At 39.6% G+C, this 23,733-nt stretch overlaps 1 protein-coding gene across 3 annotated transcripts in view; it reads right to left on the reverse strand.

The window, feature by feature from the left end:
- Positions 1–23,733, reverse strand: part of TMEM108 (transmembrane protein 108) — a 330,997-nt gene that overhangs the window by 134,116 nt on the left and 173,148 nt on the right. For 2 of the 3 annotated variants that reach the window (XM_017955890.3, XM_017955893.3), the window contains one exon: positions 17,082–17,167. In XM_017955890.3, coding sequence (XP_017811379.2) covers positions 17,082–17,121 — 40 coding nt within the window. In that variant the 5' untranslated portion in view covers positions 17,122–17,167. The remainder of the gene's footprint in view (positions 1–17,081; positions 17,168–23,733) is intronic. The other variant, XM_017955891.3, reaches the window with a different exon arrangement.

A 23,733-nucleotide genomic window follows, 5' to 3' on the forward strand; every position in this document is an offset into this window, starting at 1 on the left:
TTGCAACATTTCTTTTCCTAAATATTACCCAGCCAATATCTGATTTGAGAGCCAATACCTCTATCCTGCTACTGTTTGTTTTATTTCTTTAAACAGACCCAGGGGAGAAACAAAAAGACCAACCACTAAAGCTGCTAAAACAAGATAAGGCATACTGCAAGGGAAAGGCTGGAGCAGTTCACTGGCTGAAGTTGTAAAAACTCCATCAAGAGACACACAATCAGATGGCACAACCGTCTTCAGTGGGCCGCAGTTTTCCAAGTACAAGGGCGGTGCCTACATGAAACATGGAAAGCTGTGGGATTCTGGAAAATACACTGGACTTGGAGTAAGACAACCTCAGTCCATGTTCCTAGTTCTAGGATTTCAGGCATAACACTTGGCTTTTGGGGGATTGCATTTTCTTTATAGTAACATGGTATTAAAATAATGCCTATCAACAGGCTTGTCAGAATGAGTCAACGGCATATTGGATGGGAAAACACTATAAAATACAAAAGGCTTGTTATCGTCAGTCTCTTTTGGTTGTTATATTGGTTAAGGGGACTAATTGTTGCCTCTCTCCAAGTTCAGAACTAACTCAAACATACATAGAGGAGTCAGAGGTGGATCAAACATTATCTTTATTACTAGTTAAGTTGGACTTAAGAACATGGCTTGACTTATAGCTTCCTACTATATCCTGTAACACAATATTTTTTCATATTCTGCCCTTTCTCCTTGATTATACTATAAGCATTTGGAGAGAAGAAATTATGTTTTATATCTCTCTGCATCCCTAGAGTTTTTCACAGAGCCATACCCCAGCAGGTGTGCTATCTGATAAAGGAGACCAAATTTGTACCACAGTTTTCTGCGTGACGCCTTTTTCTCCACTGGCCTGGGAGCTCTTGGAGGGCAGGGTTCATGTCTTTTCATTCCCAGTGCTTAGCATAATACCTAGCACATAGTAGATTCTTTATAAAAGTGTGTTGAAAGATCATGAAAACAGAAGGGTACCAAATGATCTGGTGCCACCCAGGGGTTGCAGAGAGGGATTTATTTATTTTTTATTTTATTTTTTAAGGACAAGGTTTATTATGAATAACAGTGAATATAAATACAGATTGCAAATAGTCCTTTCGGTGATTTCAAAATTTTTTGGTTGGCCTCTGAGACAGGTGGCATCTTAATGGAAGAGGGGAAGCTCCCCATCTGGGAAGGCTCAGGAGTGGGGCCTATCCTATTTCCCTAACACTCAGGATACTAGGGAGCCTTGCAGTTCACTTGTATCCAAGTAAACTGAGGGGATTTGCTTATTCTGTTATTTACTTTGAAATGTTAGCTCCTAAAACATAGGCAGGTAGAAAAAGATGTCTGAAATAAACACTGGATTGAAGGCAATGCTAATAATGGAAGCACAAGTGAACAACAAGCAAAAGGCAGGCTGACACTTCTATTATTCTTGATATAAACTTTTCTTCAACGATGTTATAAAGTAAAAAACAATGATGGACTAAGCAGAGAGGGATTTAAAGGAGGGCTGTCTTCGAAGGATCCCATTCTTGACAGTTTGTTCTTTTGGAAAATAGCACTACCTGCAAATTATTGTGATTCAAGGTTTTATTTGAGACAGTTTTCCCCATGAGAAACTTCAGCTTCTGTTTACTTGTTAGGCACCCTGGCTATCTGGGCATCTGAGCCCTGGACATCTTAATTGGAGTTGGTCTGCTAATGTCCATAGCAGAGAGGAACTGTCACTTGGTAATTAACTTAGAGCCATGACAGAAACCTGTGACATCTGATGTTTCAGAATATAACAACCCTTGTTCTTCTCCCAAGAGATGTATACACTGTGAAACAATTTCCTTTGGAGTTGCTGGTAGAATCTGCTGACATAATATCTAGGATGAGGTGGCATGCAGAGGTCTCTGTAAGGGATGAGGACCTCAAAACACTCTTGTGAAGTGTGCTGCTCCTCAGTTCAGGGCCTTGCAGAAGATCTGAGATAGCAAACCTTCCTGTACAGATAAACTCTCGGTTCCTCAGTGGGGTGAATGCATGAGATATGGCTTACTCAGCTGCGGCCGCCTGGGCAGGGTTGTTGTGGAGTCAGGTCCTCTGCTTTATGTGATTCTCTCTGTGTTTTTTAAGCCCTGATCTGTGCCTCCGAGAGGTCTGCACCCGTGCACTGCATTTTGGACTACATGCTCTGCGGACGCCATGAGAATCCCCTAACTTTGCTCTTTTCTAGGACAAATCAGAACAAAACAATTCAACTTTCAAGGTATTAAAAGGATTCACCAACTCCTCTCTCTTAACACAATGGCCAAAAAACTGCTGGGCTCAAGGCACAGTCATGTATTCCTGGCATAAGGCCTGCCTGGGTGTTCTAACTCAATGGGTCCCACATGCCAGACTGTTTCCACAGAGCTGATACGGGACAGGAAGGGTTAAGGAACTTCAAAACTAATAGTTCGGTGCAACTGATATGGACCTGTGCAGTCACTGACCACATGTGGCGCAAGTGTGACTGAGGAACTGAATTTTTAAAATTTATTTTTAACTAAATTTAAAAGGTGATAGCTAATTCAGTCACTAGAAACATTTTAAGTATGTAAATCTACTTTTCCAATTGTCAGTTTTAGGAAATCTAAATGCCAGCTATTTATGAAAAAAATGCAGTGTCTAAATTGCAGATGTGCTGTAAATGCACATTACATAGGATATTTAAAAGACCTGATCTGAAAAAAAAAGAAAGCAAAATATCTCACTAGATTTTTTAATTGATTATATGTTGAAATAATGTTTTGAATATATTGGTTTAAATAAAAATATTATTTAAATTACTTTTGCCTATTTCTTTTCACTTTTTCTACTGTGGCTACTAGAAGATTTGAAATTACATATGTGCCTTGTGTTCTATGTCCATCGAACTGGGCCAACCTAGACCATAATTCTCATTCTCTCTAATGAAGTCTCACCCAACAATATGGACCACTCGAGAAACCTGCTCACTGTTCCTCTGTCCAGTTCATTCCACTTTAATGCCATGTTCTTCCATGGTCTTCCATGTGCCAGGCATTGTTCTAGGCTAAGAATACAGCATGTGGGCTCTTAACTGACTGTAGGCAATAAACAAAGAACCAAAAAAAAAAAAAAAATTGTATAATTCCAAGTGCTGTGCAGAACTTAAACTAGGGAAAAGTAATGGAGAGACTGGGTGAAGTATTTATGCTGAGTGGTGAGGGGAACTGCTGTGGGGAGGTCCTGGGGCTGTAATCTGAACAGCAGGGAGCCACCCATGCCAGGCTGGGACAAACAACTGGTCAAAGGCCTTTGTAAATAAGTTGAAGTGCTTGAAGAAGGAAAAGAACATCAGTGTGACTGGAGTACTGCTGTGCAGAGGGATGTAGGAGAGGACATCCTAGCATGCGCACTGCACTGAGAATCTGGACTCATGCTTAAGCCTCTTCCCTCACATCAGCTAGGCTTGGATCCTGGGTAAGTCACTTCTCCACTCAGGATGCCCTCCATTTCCTCATGTGCTAAACACAGTGGTAATTACTAAAGGATCTTTCAGCTCTGAGAGCATAGACTTTCGTGACTCTTCTATATATTCTAAGGAATAAAAGTCCTGTCTTAGAAAATTAAAGAAAAAGGAAACAAACAGAAACACTCTGACCCTTTAAAGATTAGCAACTGCTTATCTGATGCCTACCTTTCTCTTCCTCTCCCTCTTCTTTAAGAAAATGAAACTTACATGACATCTAGCCAACCCACTCTCATACAGCATCAAAGGGTAAACTTCTCAATTCCCTGTTGTATACACAAAAATGTTTTCCTCCAAAATCTGGACCATCTTCCTCACAAATACAGTCAGATGTCCTGCACAGAGACTGCCCTCCTTTATAATTAGACTACAATTTCCATGCAAGTCGATATTTTCTAGTTTTCAGAACTTTATGTTTTCAAAGTATCCCTTGAACTTTGGGAAATCTGGATTGTTAGGCTAGCAATGATTCTGCCAAAAGTTTCATCTGTGGCAAAATAGTATCAAGGAGACCACATCTATAAAAGCCACACCTCCAGGGGAAGAATAAAATACCTGGTCATATTCATTTATCATTATGATTTAATAATGCAAAAGAGAGGCCCACGGGACTATATCCAGGGGGAATTTCAATTATACCTCCAACCCCGGGGCATATGACAAATCTTTAATAATCAGCCCTTCACCAGCCATCTCCAGCTCTTACGGGAAACCTCCATACTGGTTCTCAGAGAATGAGACTTAGGACAGGGGTTCATAGAGGTGAGGAGGAAGATGCAATAAGTTGTATTTGTAACATGATATATTAGAACAAGGAACAAGGTCCTAGCAATGGAAGGGAGATGAGGTTTTACTTTATGTTCAGAGAGATGGGAGGAGTAGGGGAGCAAATGATGATGATGGTAGGAATAACATCGGCCCAACATTTATAGCACTGTTTAAAATGCTTTGTGTATATTAAATGAATTAAACATGTTTACATGTAGGTCACTAATTTAAAATACTTAAGCAGAGCTTGGTACATCTTTAGTGCCCTTAACTAATGACTGAGAGGTCCGGGATTATAATACTCTGTCACCTGATGAGGACAAGTCCAAGGTGTGACCTATCATCTCACCAGAACTCTCAAGACAGACTGCAACAAAGTCAGTCTCTGTGGAGTTTTGCTTGATACTCATCCTTGCTGGGCTTTCTTCCCTTTTCAGGCCCACTATCCTTTTCCCCTATCAGTTATTCCTGGGAAACCTTCCTAATAAGTCACTCCACAGGACTCTTGGTCTCAGGGTTCGAGGTCTGCTTCTAGGGACCACCCAACTTACGACACTCATTTGAAAAAAGACATGAGGCCAGGCACGGTGCCTCATGCCTGTAATCACTTTGGGAGGCCGAGGCAGGCAGATCATGAGGTCAGGAGATCGAGACCATCCTGGCTAATACAGTGAAACCCCGTCTCTACTAAAAAAAAATACAAATAATTAGCCGGGTGTGGTGGCGGGCGCCTGTAGTCCCAGTTACTCGGGAGGCTGAGGCAGGAGAATGGCATGAACCCGGGAGGTGGAGCTTGCAGTGAGCCAAGATTGCACCACTGCACTCCAGCCTGGGCAACAGAGCGACACTCCGTTCCCCTGCCTCCGCCAAAAAAAAAAAAAAAAAAAAAAAAAAAAAAGACATGAATATTTCCCCAATCAGACCAATTTTAGTGTGAAATATGGGACATTTTTCCTTATGAAATGTCTATAGCTAGGTTATTTAAACGATAATTATATTTTATTTTTTAGCTCAATTATTTTACACTTAACTGCAGGTCAAAATAACAATAACATCAATTAAAGAATGTAACTATATTTGTCTGAGCCTCCTTTTCCTCCTTCAGGGATTCTGCTATGTCATAGTGAGAACTGGTTAGATGTGACCCCATATGTTTATACAAGCAAGCAGCCCAGCCACTCTCGCTTTCTTTTAAACAGCACTCTCTCAGGCTCAGGGGCTGTCCCCACCTCATAGTGATCCCCAGGCCAGCAACTGGAATCAATTACCATCCCTTCTCAAGTGGCCCACTCTAGAGCTTCCAACCCTTCCATCTCATTCATCTTCCACTGCTTCCAGGGATGCCCAGGCATGACCAGGTACTTGGGGTACAATATTGCTTCCCTGGGTGATTCTAGGACCCTTGTTTCTCTGCCTTTTGGGTAAAGTGGGCACATTGTAATTTCTTCATCTAACCAAGGAATTTCAAAGCAAACTGCTGCATTTTTTTTTTCCATCTCAGAGGGTTCTAGGGCTCTCTCCTGAGCTACTGTATAATTAGCTGACCTCAAGCTGCCAGCACAGAGCCTGGGCTCTGTTCTGTGGAGAAATAGTTGTGTGACTTTGAGAGAACAGTGTAAGATGTTACTGTTAACAGTAACACTGTTAACATCTTACACTGTTCTCTCAAAGCATTTACACTCAGTGTTAATTTGACTCACTGATCACAGGACAGGGGATTCTCATTCTTGCCTCTTCTCATCAAACACAGCACAGTCATGCATCTAGCACTAGCACTGGTTGGCAAGGGCAGGAAAGAGACCCTGTGCACCAGTGCAACATGTGAGCATGAGAATCATGTGTAGAGCAGTTCCTGCCCATCAGTGTGCATCTCACCTTATCTGAAGCTCACATGCCTATAGCACTTAGTCCCCGCACACCCTCCCTGGGAGTTTTAGACCAGCTCAACACATTGGTTTTTAAAACACTCTGCTCTCTATATACCTGCCAGTTGCAACCTTCTCTTGCTCTCACTTTATAGTTAAACTTCTCCAAAAAACAAGAGAGAGCAGCCTTCTCTTGCTCTCACTTTATAGTTAAACTTCTCACTTTATAAACTCATGGTTCCATCTCCTCACCTTCTACTTACTTCTTGGCCTGTACCCTCTACTTACTGAGCACCTTTTCTGAACTCAGCACTATGCTAAGTGTGCCATATACTTATATTAATAACTCTATGAAGAATAGCAATATCACAGTGTAGATGATTGAATAGTGGGTTGAATAAGGACATATCCACATCTTAACCCTGAAACCTCTGAATGTAATCTTACTGGGAAAAATGGTCTTTGCAGATATAATTAAGCATCTTGGGATGAGCTTATGATAGATTATCCAAGTGTGCCTTAAATCCAATGACAGAGGAGAGATACATGGAAAATAGGAGAAGGCCATGTAAAACGGAGGCAGAGATTGGAGCCTTAGAGCCTTCAGAGAGAGTGTGCCCCCCTCCCTCCCTGCTGCCACACACACACCCTGATTTTGGACTTTTGGCCTCCAGAACTGTGAAAAAAAATTCTGCTATTTTAAGCCACAAAGTTTGTGGTAATTTGTTGTAGAAGCCACAGGAGGCCGGGGGCAGTGGCTCACGCCTGTAATCCCAGCACTTTGAGAGGCTGTGGCAGGTGAATTACTGCAGGTCAGGAGTTTGAGATCAGCCTGGCCAACATGGTAAAACTCCATCTCTACTAAAAATACAAAATTAGCCGGGCGTGGTGGCATGTGCCTGTAATCCCAGCTACTCGGGAGGCTGAGGCAGAAGAATTACTTGAACCTGGGAGACAGAGATTGCAGTGAGTCAAGATCGTGCCATTGCACTCCAGCCGGGACAAAAAGAGCGAAATTCTGTCTAAAAAAAAAAAAGCAAGCCACAGTAAACTAATACAAACACCCATTTTACAGACAGGGAAACTGATGAAGATGCTCTGGAGGAAATGAGCAATGAGGCTGCCCACAGCTCACAGCTGAGTGATATCCTGGTACAGTCAGAACAAAGGCAAATGATTCATCTTCAAGGAGCTACTAGGATGCTTGCAGCAGATAATTGATTCCCTTGAGGAGAAAGGCTGGAAAACTTCTGAGGGGAGGAGCAAAGACATGAGAAAGCTTGGTGATGCAAATGACCCAAAGGAAGGGAAGGGAAATGGATGACACAAGCTGGGAGAGGGAGCTAGGGAGATAAGAAAGAAGATGCTGCAAAGGCAATGTATCTTAGGTTTGGGGGGCTTTTGGGGTTTAGCTTGAAGAATCTCCAGTGTCCATCACATATATAAAGGCAATGATTAAATGTTTCAAAAATGTTTCAGAGATTTATTACAAAGACAATATGAAATTGCTGGGGGAAAAAAACCCCTGTTTTCATTTAAAAAATTCTGTTTGAATTTTCCTCCTTCAGAAGAATCTCCCAGAATTATATCAGATTTTAACAAAGAAGACAGTTCTCTGTTTGTTAAAAATAGCCCCAATTCATGAGGTTTATGTGTATTAATGAGCATTCTACTGAATTCAAATCTGGGTGAGGACATAAAGACTACCTTTCACATTTCTTTCTTTTTTAAATAAGATTTGCCAAACAAAAATAAGATTTGCTTACAATATTACAACAAAAGTAATGTTATTTAAGGATAGTAATACAGCAACAACCCATGTTTGAAAGGCATTTTCAACACATGAAATGTTTTTATACCCTACCCATTTAACTCTTGCAACAATTCTCAAGGTAGACATTATACTGGTCATCTGTGCATTGTACTTGAGGACAATGAGGGAGCTCTGGGAGCTGAAGCACTCTGTGCAGTCATATAACTAGTAAAAGACAACATGAGAGCTTGAAATTCTATGCTTTCTCCCACCATATATTTTAGCAAAAATACTTTCCTATAGAAAATTGGATTTACTCATTAAGGGTTAACATTTGAATTTACATAAGTCAACAGCTCTACTAAGTATGAGCATAACTTCCCTCACCTACATTCTTCTGCCAACAGTGTAATGGAATGTACTCAAATTCATAAAATTGAATTTCTTTAAAATATTTATTCTTAGTCCCCATTGGCATTGTTTAAAATGAGAATGTCTTATTAAAGTTTTGTTTTATCTGCAGAAAAGAATTGTTGACTTGTGCAAACGTAAAATCACAACCTAAACCATAAAAAATATTAAATCAACATGACACTTTTAAGGACCTGGTATGCCTAAACTTCCTGGGTTAATATCACCTTGGAAAGAGTCACTTCCTCAAATTTTCTATGTGAATGACTTACTCTTCAGAAGTAAAGAGATCTATTCTCCCTAGAGAATATTTGGAAATCTTTTCACAATCAAGCTCCCCAAAAAACAGCCTCTAATTTTTGATTTGCAAAAGAATTACACAGCATAAGAAAAAAACAGTCTTACAAAATCAAGTTCTAAAATCAGACAGCTGCAATAAACAGTCAAGACCAACAGTTACTCAAAAGGTGTTTCCCTTTTGCTTTATAACCCTAGCCAGCCCATTCCTTGTGCCCTTCTCATTCTTAAAACAGAGTAAAAACTAACTTCCAGTACATCCTGAAGAATAATATGAAACTTCAAGTTTTAACGGAATTCTGCTAGTTGCTTCCCTGACACCTTCTCTCCATTCTCCTTCCTAACTGATCCTGGTTTTATTCCAGAACTAATTTCTCCATCATGTAGCCCAAGTGAGGTAGGGAAGCTAAAAGCGTCTCCTGCTCCTGGGTAGCCCTTCATAAGTCTACAACAGTGATTCTCAAAGTTCTGGACCAAAGCTTCAGCATTACTAGAGACTTAGACATGTAATTCTTGGCCCAAACCCAGATCTACTGAATGAGAAACTCTGGGGGTGGGCCCAGTGGTCAGTGTTTAAATAAGCCCTTAAGGTGATTCTGTTGTGCACTAAAGTTTAAGAACCAGAGATCATAGCCAGTGATTCCAGCCCTGGTTGCCCATCAAAATCACTGGATGCCCCAGTCCCATGCCCAAAGATTCTGATTTAATTGCTCTGGGATGGGGTCTGGGAAAGGGGATTTGTTAAAAAGTTCCCCAGGTGATTCTAGTGTACAGTCAGATTTGGGAAACACTGATCAAAGCCAATCAAACTAATGTAGTCTAAAATACTGAATTTTAGTGTCAATGAAGTGGATGCCCTCCAATATCCATGAGGCCAACTGATGACCAGAAGTGTCATTACTGTTACTGCAGCCACTGCTGGTAGCACAAGGGAACTGTAGGCTGATGAACTGGTCTATGCCACTAAATGAACCATGCTGTTTTATTTCCTCAAGAGCAATGAGTCTTCGACAGCTCAGGAATGATGAATTTGTAAGGGGTGGAGGACACAAAGCCCAGCAGCTATTTAGCAGTGGTATGTTTTGGACGGAAAAGGACGAAAATAATTTGTGGTATGCCAGGACTTGAACTCAAGCAGTCTTAATCACTGTCCATGAAGGTTGTGACCAAGCAGTGTAAAACACAAGGGAAGATAACTTCACTGGGAAAGGTGGAGGAGGAAGTGAAGACCTCATAAAGAATGGTGAAGTTTCATTCATCTCCTCAGACTAGGGAAATGACTCTTATGTATACAGAATGGCAATATCTGTATGATTGTCTGTAACATCTAAAAGGTCATATATTTCTGGAGTCAAAATTTGTTTGGACCTAAATACTATGTCATTTATAATTCATATAAACTTTCCTTCCTTAATTGTAGGAAAAATTTCCTCTCATTTATCAGGAGAAACAAGCCATGAAGACAAAATACATAAGCCAACTTCAGCTAGAGATGGCCCAGCTCCTTGAATCTCTCTTTAGTTTCTGAAGGGAAATGCTTTTGTTCCATGAGGCCCACCTAGGGTGAGAGCTAGAACTACAGATGGGTTTGCTGAGACCCGATACTAAAGGAGAATTTAGTCGCAGAGGCTCAGAAAGTACATTTCTCAGCCACAATCCAACTTAATAATTCTGTATTTTATCTATACATGTGTTTCCATATTGTGAGGTGTAATTGATAGTGTGTGATTGTTTAAGCAACATTTTGTCTTTTTTAGTGGTTCATAAAATAACAGTGGATCTTACAACTAATAGCATCTTAGATTTGATGAATTATGCTAATTAAATCAAACATTTATGACTCCCATTATGAATCAAGCTCCCGATTAGACTGGAAACAAAGGAATAGATGATGAAATAGAATTCCCACGCCTAAGAAGCTAGATGAAAAGAAAAAAAACACAGGTATAATCAGAGCTACATATTTTGTGGTGGACAGAGTATGTGTTATGATGGCTGGAGCACACTGCGGTTGTCTATTGGGTAGAATTGTGTGGTGTATGTGTGTGAGTGAGGGAGGAGGATATAAAAGGGAGAAGGGATAAGAGATGAGGCTGGAAAGGTAGTCTGGGACCAGACTATTAATGATTCTGGCACTAACCTAAGGAATTTAGGATTTATCCTTTAGGTCAGAGGTTCTCAAACATTTTGGTCTCATGACCCCTTCATACTCTTAAAATCTATTGAGGACTGCCCAAAGAGCTTTTCAAAATATGGGTTATATCTATTGATATTTACTATATTAAAAGTTAAAGCTGTAAAACAAAAATTATTAACTCATAACAAACTCATTACTCTTAACAAATAGCATTTTTAATGAAAAAACATTTTCTAACACAAAAAATTAGAAGGATGGCATTGTTTTACAATTTTGTAAATCTTTTAGTGTCTGGCTTATGAAAGACAGCTGGTTCTCTTATCAGCTTCTGCACTCAATCTGTTGCGATATGTTATTTTGGTTGAAGTACAGTATATGGAAAAAATCTGGCTTTATAAATATGTATAGTTGGAAAAAGAAGGGCCTCACAGACTTCCTGTAAAGGCCTCAGCGGTCCCCAGGGATTCTTGGACCACATTATGAGAACTGCTGCTTTTGGTAATGCAAAGCCATGGAAAGATGATCAGATGACAAGCAGCTAATTTGGCAGTAATGTGAAGAGGAATTAGAAGGAGAAGACCTGAGAATAGGACAATAAGCAGAGGACTATTAAAATGGTCCAGGAAAGAACATAGGAAGCTGTTCTCTAAAGCTGAGACAATGGGGATGCAGAGACATGAATGGAGTCATGTGTTAAGTTCAACAGGAGCTAGTATCGCTAGTATACAAATGCATCCAGGGTAGGGTGGGAGGCAAGTCAAGGATGGCTTCATGTATTTGGGGTTGCAAAATCTGGTTGGATGGTGATGATACAAAAGGTGTAGATATAGCCTAAGAAGATCATTCCTGGTGTAAGCTGGACGAAAAAAAAAAGAGAGAAAAAAAGAGAAGCAGCAGCAGCAGAAGAAGAAGAAGAGGAAGAGGAGGAGGAGGAAGAAGAGGAGGAGGAGGAAGAGGAGAAGGAGGAGGAGGAGGAGGAGAAGGAGAAAGAAGAAAGAAGAAAGAAGAAAGAAGAAGAAGAAGAAGAAATAATAATGAGCCAGCAAGGGAAACATGCAGATTCCTGACCCATGACTCTGGGAGATACAGACAAATATGCAGATCCTGGGAAGCTTACCTCTTTAAATTAGTGTACTCAATGCTGTTTAAAACAATACCAAGTCTTTTCAAAACACATCTTTAGAGCTAAGGAGAAGGAGTTCCTTAACTCTCCTTAACCAGTAAGCACATCTTGGTATTACTTAGTTTAGTCAAATTGCTTTCCATCTTAATGGAATACATGAGAACTTCAGATCACAGACCACAGGAGGACATCTGAGATGAGAAGGTAGCATGTTGGGGGCTTTGTGTCTAATATGGGACAAAAATAAGCATGGAAGAAGAAAAAGAGAGGGAAATGTCAATCTCTTGAAGAAGATATAATTATGTGGATACTTCTAGTTTAAGAAGTAACTGGAAGAAAGAATAGTCACTGGGTAGCTGGTAGGCAAGAAGGAATGGTTAGAGCTGAAAAGGCACCAAAGAGAGTTCTCTCACTTTAAAGTGTTTTCAAGGGTTCTGCTCAGTTCCAGAGATCACATGAGAAGAAGATCATCCCATCAGAAAATAGGTTTCAAGTGGAAATGAACTACCAAGTAGCTTCTCATTAGGCCCAGAAAAATCCACAGACAGGAAATATGGATTTGTGTGTGTGTTTGTGTGTATACATATATATAATTCAAATCTGAGACTGAGACATGATCTCCATGCCCCAGGTAAAGATGGCAGAAAAGGGGGTGTATTTTCCTTCAAATTCTATAGGGTAAGGGTCCAAATCCACACCAGCAGTTCTTTTTTTTCCTTTTTCCCCTCCTTTTCCTAAGATAGGGACCTACAGACAGTTCTCTAAGTTGAACAAAAATTACTTTGAGTGATTTGACACAGACCAGTAGATGCAAAGGGTGCATGAACGAGCGAGCAGGGTGTACTAGAGTAACAATACAGAGCATGATTTAAGAAATTCAAATGTCTGGATGTATAGCAAACACTGAAGTTACAAAACATAATCACTGCTTAATTTTACATATTTAAACCACTCTGATTTGAATAGACATTTATATGTAAAAACATCATATTGTCATAAAATAATAATTGCCTTAGTCTTCTTAACAAAGTAGCACAACAATTTTCCAGTACACAGTACCCAAGCAAACACACATCTGCTAAATCAAGACTCAGATTCAGACCCTCCTCAGCAGTGGCATGGTTTTAAGGGGTTGTGATGATGCTCTTTACCTTCCATTATTAAAAACTTTTTCAAAAAATTGTGATGTCGCTTGGCAAAAGCAGCCTTGATCATATCAATTCCTTTCTCTGTAGAATATGGTCAATAATAATGCCCCACTTGCCTTATAAGGTTGTTGTGAGGACCAAATTATGGGAAAATGCTTTGCGAACCAGAAGGTTCCACACAAATGTTAGTTACAGTAGAGCTCCTGGTTAGGTTATCCTTATGTTTTCCAGGCAGGAAGGCAGTAAGAAAGCTGGCATTTATGTAGGACTTCTATGTGGTATGTCATCTCACTCAATACCATCTCAGGTAGTGAGTGATCACATCCCATTTTACATCTAGAGCTCACTGAGGCTTAAGTAACTTACCTAAGGTAAGTCACCTAGAAAGTGGTCAAACTAGGATTTGAACCTGTCTGCTGTCTCAAAAACCCAGGTATTCTTAGCACGAGCTTTAACACCTAATTGATTACTTAGGTCTTGGAAAGAAAAATGAATGAGAGTATCTGGTTTTTTATAACCATAAAGACTCTTATCACCACCCTCATACTCAAGCTTTCTGCTGTTCCAATATATCATATAAAATGTGTTAAACCTTCTGAAAGGGCTAAAGCCAGTGGGATGAAACACTCAGTACTGCATTGTGGAGTAGAGCTCAGGTAATAAAAACAAAGGCAGAGATAGTCAGTTGTAACAAAAGTAAACCATTAAAACCTCAACAGCATTGCCTGCCAAAGACTGCATTCCTTAGCCCCAACTGGGCACATGCAAGCCTCAATGACTATCAATTATGACTCAGTGATCTAAAGAGCATCTTTTTATTTTGGTCTTACTGTCTTAGTCTGTTTAGTGTTGCTATAAAGAAATACCTGAGGCTCTGTAATTCATAAAGAAAAGAGGTTGATTTGGCTCACGGTTCTGCAGGCTAAACAAGAAGCACGGCACCAGCATCTGCATCTCATGAGGGCCTTAAGCTGCTTCCACTGGTGGTGGAAGGTAAAGGGGAGCCAGCATGTGCAGAGATCACATGGTGAGAGAGTGGATGCAAGGCAGAGGGAGGTGCCAGATTCTTTTAAACAACCAGTTCTTGGGGCATCTCTCAAGGTAACAAAAGAGCTAGAACTTACTCACTTCCCTTCTCCTGGAGAGGGCACTAATCTATTAATGAGAGATCCACCTCCATGACCCAAACACCTCTCATTTATCCCCACCTCCAAAACGGGATAAAATTTCAACATTAGACTTGGAGGGATCAAATATCCAAACCCCAGCACTCATCTAATATCACTCGCAAGATGCAAACTTCACTGCTTATGGGCTTGAACAGTCCCTATCTTAGCTATAAGGGCAGCAGAGGGACCACACTGCTGGTTTTTCCTGTGTGTGGTAGGGCATCAGGGCAGAAAGAAAAGGGCACATATGCAGGGGTCAGAGAAATATGGCTGTGAACTGAACTCACTGGGCACCCTGGGCCAGTCCTTGCTTATCCATCTGTAACGCTTCTTCATCTTGAAGCATTTTCCTCTGGAATAACTGAGGAGATTTAGGTAAACTCTCAGCAAATCCTTGTGAACACAGTAGGCACTCAGTAGGGTATAGCTTCTATATTAATGACTTATGAATTGGCTAATGTCCACTAGTAAGTGTTTTTGTTTTTTTAAACAAATAGATATTCTCTGTAATAGACTAAAGATAACTGCTACGAACTGTTACTCCTCTTTTCTTTGAAAAGTGAAGCCTAATTCCTCTTCCCCTGAGTTACTGTTGGTCTTACTTCCTCAGATAGTACAATGTGGCATGAGTATTATTCTGGGACTTCCAAGGCTAATTCATAATAAGTCTTCTAAGCCTTGCCAAGTCTCATACTGGTAGCTGCCATATAAGAAATCTGATGACTCTGAAGCCACCATGTTGTGGGGGAGCCCAAACTGTCCATGTGAGAAGGCCTCAGGGAGCCCTCGGCCGTTGGAGTCATTCCAGCCTAGGTCCCAAACACTCTGCAGTGGAGGCATAGGTTCTGCTAAGTCCTGCTCAAATTACAGACTTATGAGCGAAATAAATAACTGTTATTGCTTTAAGCCACAAGGTTTTAGACTAGTTTGTTATGTAACAATGAAAAACCAGAATACTCAATCATGATTTTTTAATCCAAATTAAAAATATATTTTCATATATTTTTATCATGAGTTATATAAAATATATGAGTTATATAAAATAACATATTGTGTGTTGATGCTAGTTCTCAAGTCTATTTTAGACACAGACTAAATGTCTTAAAAACATTTTATTTGTGGACAATGTTAACATACACATAACTTAATAACTGGCTGACCAGTGACAAATACGATCTATTGTGTGTATATGCATGTCAGTAATCAGGGTGGTTTAGTGAGGGCCACTGTCTACCCTCCTAACCAGCAGGAAACTACATATTCTGGACTGTCTGCATTTCCCAGCAAGCTTTGCAAACAGCAAGGTGTTAAGACACAGTTGTTTTCTATAGTTAGCCAGATGATGTTTGAACCCCCTTCAGCATTCAGAGTTGCTCAGTATAGGAGGATGGACCTCATCATAGGATAAGTCTTATCTCTCTGGACTGCAGGGTAATTTACTGATGCCTTTCAAATAACATACGACCCTAAAATATTACGCAAACTTTGGGGCATAGAGTCGGCATGGGTGAACTCAGCAAACATTTTGCTGTTCCAAAATCTACTCTGTTGTTCTTTATTTCCCATTTTTCTGGCTACAAAGCCTTCCTCCCCTTCTCTGAGGGGTATGTGTGCATGTGTGTTTGTAAAATCCTATTTATCCTTCATATGTCTACTCTCTCATCAAGGCAGAGTTAATCATTCCTTGATGACATTGCTTCTTCAATCTTTAAAGCCTATTCTTTAGCAAACAAGCTTATCATTTTTTAAAAAAGCAACAAACTGACAGTCCCATAGAACACATGGAAAAGGAACATGAGAAAGTCCCTATAACTCTTGGCGACTTTCCACCAGGCTGAAACAGGCTGACGTGATATGTGTTTTAGGGATTAGAATTCAGCAGAAGAAATGAGTCAATTAAAACACCCGGCCAGAATGCTGTCTGTAGATAAAGTGCTTTGCACTGGGGGTACACCATAAGCTGAATTACTAAATTCTAAGGGCTGACTACTGATGATTTGCATCTCAATATCTTTTCCTTTTATTCTTTCAACAAAAGTTAACAAGGAGCCACTCAGCCTAGGAAAGATAGGTACTTCATTTACCTTAGCAAGAACAAGATAAACAACTAACTCACAATTTTCCAACTCACTGGCTTTGGTTAGACCTGGAGTGGGTAATGCCTATTGTCTTAAGTGGGTTAACTGGAACATCAAACCCACCAATTGGTTTTGGCTTTTACATTCATTCAGTAGCAATTCTAATCCCAAAGAAAGTACAATCCCTACATGGCAATTGGTGCTTTGTGGCAGTATACACAAAACACATGAGTGATGTGCAGAAAGTCATAATTGAACACTCTTTATTCCACCGTAAAACCAAGAAGTCATATTTTCACTTCTTATTTGAGAACCATGTATAACTATGCATAACACTTTAAGCCAAAGGCTGTATGGCAACAAGTTCTATGTGTCAAAAAACAGAAAACACAACACACCATTTTCTCTTCATGAGGAATCTACAGCAGGTCATCCTGGAAGAACACTAAATCAAAGGCAATAATGTTTTTGGACACTCATTCCCAGATTAACTATGCTTAACACATCAATTTAGAATTATTATAATGGAGTTTAAGTTATAACTGATGTCCAAGTTACAACTATAATGGATATTAAAACTTCCCTTTGGAATTCAGGAAAAACTGACAAGCATTAACATTAAAACAGAGATCTTAGAATGAATTAATGCTTGATACTTCATCTAGATGAAGCAGAGTGAAACTTTACTGTCCTCTTTCACTGATCCAACCCTGGTCTTCATCCAAAAAGTAAGTTCTGGGCATCCAGCAAATAATGACATTGGTGTATTTTAAGAAAGAAGAAATGCAGTGTCAACTTACTTAACAGCTGGCAATAGAGGGCCTGTAAACTTCTCTTCATGGTATCATCTGGTCCTGCTTATCCTCCAGTTTATTCATGATTCTGTCTAGGAAATGGGGAGAAGAAAATTGTTACATCTGAGGAACATAATTTAAAAATCAGAAAGTCCTCCACTCAATAGGATCTTGGTTGTAAATCCTAACTTACCCAATTTCGAAGAGAAAAAATCTTGGGATAAATATACCACAAACAGTTTAATTTACAATGGTGTATGTTATAAAATTACCAACTAATCAACTGGTCGAACCCTGAAACTATACACCCCACTGAAGAAAGCTCATAGGGGCAGCTAGTAAGAATCTGGGTTCAGAATTGAAGACTTTTTTTCATGAATCTCTCATGAATCTCTGTAATCACACGAGAAACAAAAAATTTCTTTTCTCATCTCATTTCTGCTAAGGCGCTCACAAAACAAGCAAACACCCAAATAAAACAAACAAAAAACAAGCTAGAAAGCTTTGCCACACTTGAAACTGTATTATTTTAAATAATTTTTCTATTATTTTCTGATTTCAAGGATACTTCTGGTATGGACTATTTAGAAAAAGTAAATAGAAAATACAGATAAAAATAAGCAAGAAAATATATATTATCCATAATCCCACGAATAAGAGGTGATTAGCACCCACATTTTAGAGTGTATCTCTTTAGCCTTTTGAATGTGCACTTCTATTGGTCTGTTTAATTTTATATTTAATTTTTAATTTAATTTTTCTCCCTAGCAGCAGAAATATCTTTGTGTTGTTACTATTACTTTACAATTTTATTTTACATGGCAAACTGTGTTTCTTTAAGATAAAATTCCTAGAAATTGAAACGCATTATGGAAGGACATAAAGTAAGGCTTTTTGAAATAAATATATTACCAAATTCCTCCTCATCAATACCAGCATATTAGAACAACCATTAGACTACACTCTACCCAAGAAAGAAATTAACAATTTCATCTCTGCCAGTAGGCAAATATTTGGTCTCAATGTTTTAATTTGCTTTTTATGTTTATTGGCCATTTGTATATAAAATTTTTAAAATGTATATTATTTAACAATTCTCTACTAGCATGCCAGGTTTTTTGTTTTCTCATGACATCCCAAGTAGAACTACCTATCTTTAAATTTTTTAATTGAGATATAACATATATAAAATTCAGCCTTTAAGGTATACAATTCAGTGATTGGGAATATATTCAAAAGTTGTCCAACCATCACCACTACCTAATTCCGGAATGTTTTCATCACTCAGAAATGAAATCACCATGTTTGCTGTAAGTCACTCCCCATTTTCCCCTCCTTTGGCAACCACTAATCTACTGTCTCTATGGATTTGGCCATTCTGGACATTTTATATAAACAGAATCATATGTGTCTGGCTCTTCCACTCAGCATAATGTTTTTATTTTATTTTATGGTGTTTTTTGAGATGGAGTCTCACTCTGTTGCCAGGCTGGAGTGCAGTGGTGCGATCTCAGCTCACTGCAACCTCCACCTCCTGGGTTCAAGCGATTCTCATGCCTCAGCCTCCTGAGTAACTGGGATTACAGGCACGCGCCACCACACCCAGCTAATTTTTATATTTTTAGTAGAGACAGGGTTTCACCATGTTGGCCAGGATGGTCTTGATCTCCTGACCTCATGATCTGCCCGTCTCAGCCTCCCAAAGTGCTGGGATTACAGGCGTGAGCCACTGCGCCTGGCCTCAGCATAATGTTTTTAAGGCTCATCAATGTTATACAACATTCTAGGTTTTCAAGTGTTTTTTTAATAAGAATTCTACCTACCTCACAGACATTCTACCATGGTTAGAAAGGCCTTCCTTAGTCCAAGATTATATAAATACTTGCCCATATTTTCTTCCTGATATGGTTTGGCCATGTCCCTACCCAAACCTCATCTTGAATTCTCATGTATTGTGGGAGTGACCTGGCGGCAGGTAATTGAATCATAGGGGTGGGTCATTCCCATGCTGTTCTCGTGATGGTGAATAAGTCTCACAAGATCTGATGGTTTTAAAAATGGGAGATTCCCTGTACAAGCTCTCTCTCTCTGCCTGCCGCCATCCACGTAAGATGTGACTTGCTCCTCCCTTGACTCCCACCATGATTGTGAGGCCTCCCCAGCCATGTGGAACTGTAAGTCCATTAAACCTCTTTCTTTTCTAAATTGCCCAGTCTCGGGTATGTCTTTATTAGTAGCATGAAAACAAACTAACACACTTCCAGTAATTTTTATTTCATTTATTACATTCTAAATGCTTTTGTATTCTTAGATATTATCAACCAAAAATAAAATTCTAAGCACCCCAACTGACTGAATGGCTTCCTCCTCTCAGTCAAGGGAATTCCAAAGAAACCTGAAAAACTAGCTCAGGCCATGATGGGAAGTGGGGGTCAGACATGCCTCATTATACTTTCTTCCCTTTGGATTTGAGGCAAAACTGACCAGCATTAACATTAAAACAGTGATCTTAGAACTCACTGAACGGATTGTTTGTAGTAACAAGATACCAAAATCCAACCTGACTCTACTTTAGCATCACAAGACAGATAGCAGGCCCTGAAAAATATCAAAGTATTTTATCCAAAAACATATTTCTTTGACATATTTTAAATGGTCCTGCAAAGCTATCTCTTGTGGAGGAAAATTTACACACTGTAGAGAATCCCCTTGCCTTTCCAGGTCTTTTTCTGATCCTGGAGAGATTAGCTGAGAGTCTAGCACCTTTTAAATGTCTGAATAGAAAACATTAGCCATATATTACTTCTAAGGGCAGTCATTTTATGTGCATAATGAGAACCTTGGTTTCTACTACCCATTAGCTTAACCCAGACCCTCCTTTCTATTGATTCCAGGTCTTCAAATAATATTAATAACTCCTTCAGCCAACTGCCAACCAGAAAATCTTTGAATCCACCTATGATCTTTAAGCCCTTGCTTTGAGTTGTCCCACCTTTCTAGACCGAAACAATGTATACCTCAATGTACTGGATGTCTTATAAAACTTATAAAACCAGACTGTAACCCAACCACCTTGGGCACCTGTTCTCAAGACCTCCAGAGGCTGTTGTAGGTCATGGTCCTCACATTTTGCTCAGAAGAAATCTCTTCAAATATTTTATGGAGTTTGGTTTTTTCATCAACAATCTGTTTCTGGACTTTGTATTAAGTTTTACATTTTTCTGTTTGCTCATTCTTCAACTAGAACAATAAGTGCTCAAATTAAACCACTGGTACATTGAGTTCTCTATTATTACTCTTTTAAAAAATATTTTTTTGTTACTTGAGCTTGTTTTTTTACCTCACTCCAAAATTAACTTTAAGATCACTTTATTAAAATCCAGAAAAGGTACACTAGGATTATAGTCAGAATTATCTTCTATTTGCTTTATTAATTTGGGAGAGACTGACTTGGTATCTCATCAAAATCCAGCTGGGGTGAGGAAGAACTTAAGTATTCCAAAACTTATTGCTCTGGAAATCAGAAGAATTCCTTTCTGGGGCTGGGAAGTGCTCTTTTTGGGGGGCATGGGGTACAACAGCTCAATGACTTTTTTGGTTAGGCAAATTCGTCCCCCACCACCAGTGTGATTTGTATGAGGAAGGAAAAGAAAGAGATAGATAAAGTGCTCTACATTATACAAAAATTAATTCGGGGCTGGGCGCAGTGGCTCACGCCTGTAATCCCAGCACTTTGGGAGGCCGAGGCAGGTGGATCACAAGGTCAGGAGATTGAGACCATCCTGGCTAACACAGTGAAACCCCATCTCTACTAAAAATACAAAAAATTAGCCGGGCGTGGTGGCGGGTGCCTGTAGTCCCACCTACTCACGGGGCTGAGGCAGGAGAATCGCTTGACTCCAGGAAGCGGAGACTGCAGTGAGCCGAGATCGTGCCATTGCATCCCAGCCTAGGCGACAGAGTGGAACTCTGTCTCAAAAAAAAAAAAAAAAAGAAAAGAAAAAAAAAATTAGGAGGTTTGAGTTTCGAGAGGCTATGGCTAGGAAAAAAGAGTTAAAGGGTATAGAAATTAGAGAGGCTGAGGAGATGATACACAAGAAATATTGAGACAGGAAGAGGCAACTCCAAAAGATGGTAGCAGGTGGGACCTAAGGATGAAGGATAAAGTGAGAAATTCTCCACAGGAGATGCCCATGAATGTTAAGATGTCTAATACTTAATTTTTCATTGCGTCTTGTTTTATGCACATATACACTATATATGTATTAGTCTGTTTTCATGCTGCTGATAAAGACATACCCAAGACTGGGTAATTTATAAAGAAAAAGAGGTTTAATGGACTCACAGCTCCACATGGCTGGGGAGGAGTCACAATCATGGTAGAAGGCAAAAAGCACATCTTACATGGCAGCAGGCAAGAGAGAAAAGAGCCAAGCAAAAGAGATTTCCCCTTATAAAACCATAGGATCTCATGACACTTACTCACTACCATAAGAAAATTACGGGGAAAACCACCCCCATGATTCAATTATCTTCCACTGACTCTCCCCTCCCATAACACGTGGGAATTATGGGAGCTACAATTTAAGATGAGATTTGGGTGGGAACACAGCCAAACCATATCAATATGCTCCATCTGTATTCCTTCTCCACAATGCTCATCCACCACTAGTATTGTCAAAACTTCAGTAAAAGTCTGACACAAAACAGCCTTGTATTAGTGATGCTTGACAGGGGCAATAAAAGAGAAGAGATCGTCCCAAGTCAAGGGTGACCCAGGAGCAGTCAGAGGCAGCAGCCCTAGGAGCCACAACAATGGTTAGTGGGTATATGTGGAGCGTTTAGAATGTGGTAAGCATTCAATAAATGGATGCTTAGTAATAATAGTAAATAAATAATGGATGAATGAATAAATAAATGATCAATAACAAAAGAACAGAGAAACAGTTGTGGTTGAATATATTGATCAAGGGGATCATAAGTCCTTCAATAGTCTCTGGAAATTCTTAAAGATTTTTGAAAAAGTGACAGACTTCCCATAATACATGGAACAGGTTCACCTTATTCAGTTATCAAAAACAACTGAGTCTATAAATCTGGGAGATTTGGGATCAACTGAGTTACACAGGGTTATCCCAACTAGAAGCACCATTTGGCTATTTATTAAAAATTAATCTTAATTAGGTCCTCTTTTAGAGTTTCAGTGTTTTTCTTTCATTTAAGTTCTACAGTCCTGTCAAGTTTTATAGCTTTTAGACATTTTATGTTTATTTTTTCACAGTGATAGAATTTGTTTCCATTATATTTCCTAATTGCCTCTACATAAAAATGACTGACATTCATTTTGTGACCTAACTGAACTAACTTACTATTCTAATGATGGTTTCTCAGCTGAGTCTCTTGGGTCAATTGTGCTGCTTTGGATAGATGGCAAGCCACAATTAGATTCCATCAAAAGCCTCTTTTAACCATATAGTAGAAAATATTAATCACATCTGTCTGATCCCTCAGGGAATAATTCAGGAGGATGATAACTAATTTGGGGGATGAAATCCTAAAAAAGTACAGAGTTACATCTAAAAGGATTGCATAAAGGAAAAACAACCCACCCTTGCAACCCATGCTCCAGGCCCATGCCTGCAGACCCAATAACAGGCCTACTACAGTAGTTTTAGGCTCCAGGTTCAGTTCCATACACTCAGGCACCAGGCTGACCACCTGCTGACCCAGACATGAAGCCAGGCTGCCCGAGGACTCCAACAGCACACCTGCTCATGGACCATACCAGATGACCTGCTCAGAATCTCTGGACAGGTTGACTGGTAAAGGGCTTTCCCAAACAAAGCAAGTCTGCAAATACTGAAATAAGTCCCTATTTCTTCAAATGCACAGACACTGACACATGGCAACAAGGATGAAGAACAATCAAAGAAACATGACACTACCAAAGAACAAAATTAAGCACCAGTGACCAACCCCAAAGAAATGGAGACTTATAAACTGTCTAACAAAGATTTAAATAATTGTATAACCAGCCTGGGCAACAAGGCAAGAACCCATTTCTACAAAAAAAAAATTTAAAAATTAGCTGGGCATGGTGATGTGTGCCTATGGTCTCAGCTACTTGAGAGGCTGAGGTAGAAGGATTGCTTGAGTCTGGGAAGTTGAAGCTGTAGTGAGCCATAATCATGCTCCAGCCTGGGTGACAAAGTGAGAAAAAAAAAAGTACAAATAATTGTATGAAAGAAGCTAACTGCAGAGAAACAATTCAATGAAATCAGGAGAATAATATATCCAGAATCTACAAAGAACTCAAACAAATTTACAAGAAAAAAAAACCCCATCAAAAAGTGGGCAAAGGATATGAACAGACACTTCTCAAAAGAAGACATTTATGCAGCCAACAGACATGAAAAAATGCTCATCATCACTGGCCATCAGAGAAATCCAAATCAAAACCATAATGAGATACCATCTCACACCAGTTAGAATCGCAATCATTAACAAGTTAGGAAACAACAGGTGCTGGAGAGGATGTGGAGAAATAGGAACACTTTTACACTGTTGGTGGGACTGTAAACTAGTTCAACCATTGTGGAAGGCAGTGTGGCGATTCCTCAAGGATCTAGAACTAGAAATACCATTTGACCAGCCATCC

The sequence above is a fragment of the Papio anubis genome, chromosome 2 (genome assembly GCF_008728515.1).
Source record: "Papio anubis isolate 15944 chromosome 2, Panubis1.0, whole genome shotgun sequence".
NCBI lineage: Eukaryota > Metazoa > Chordata > Mammalia > Primates > Cercopithecidae > Papio > Papio anubis.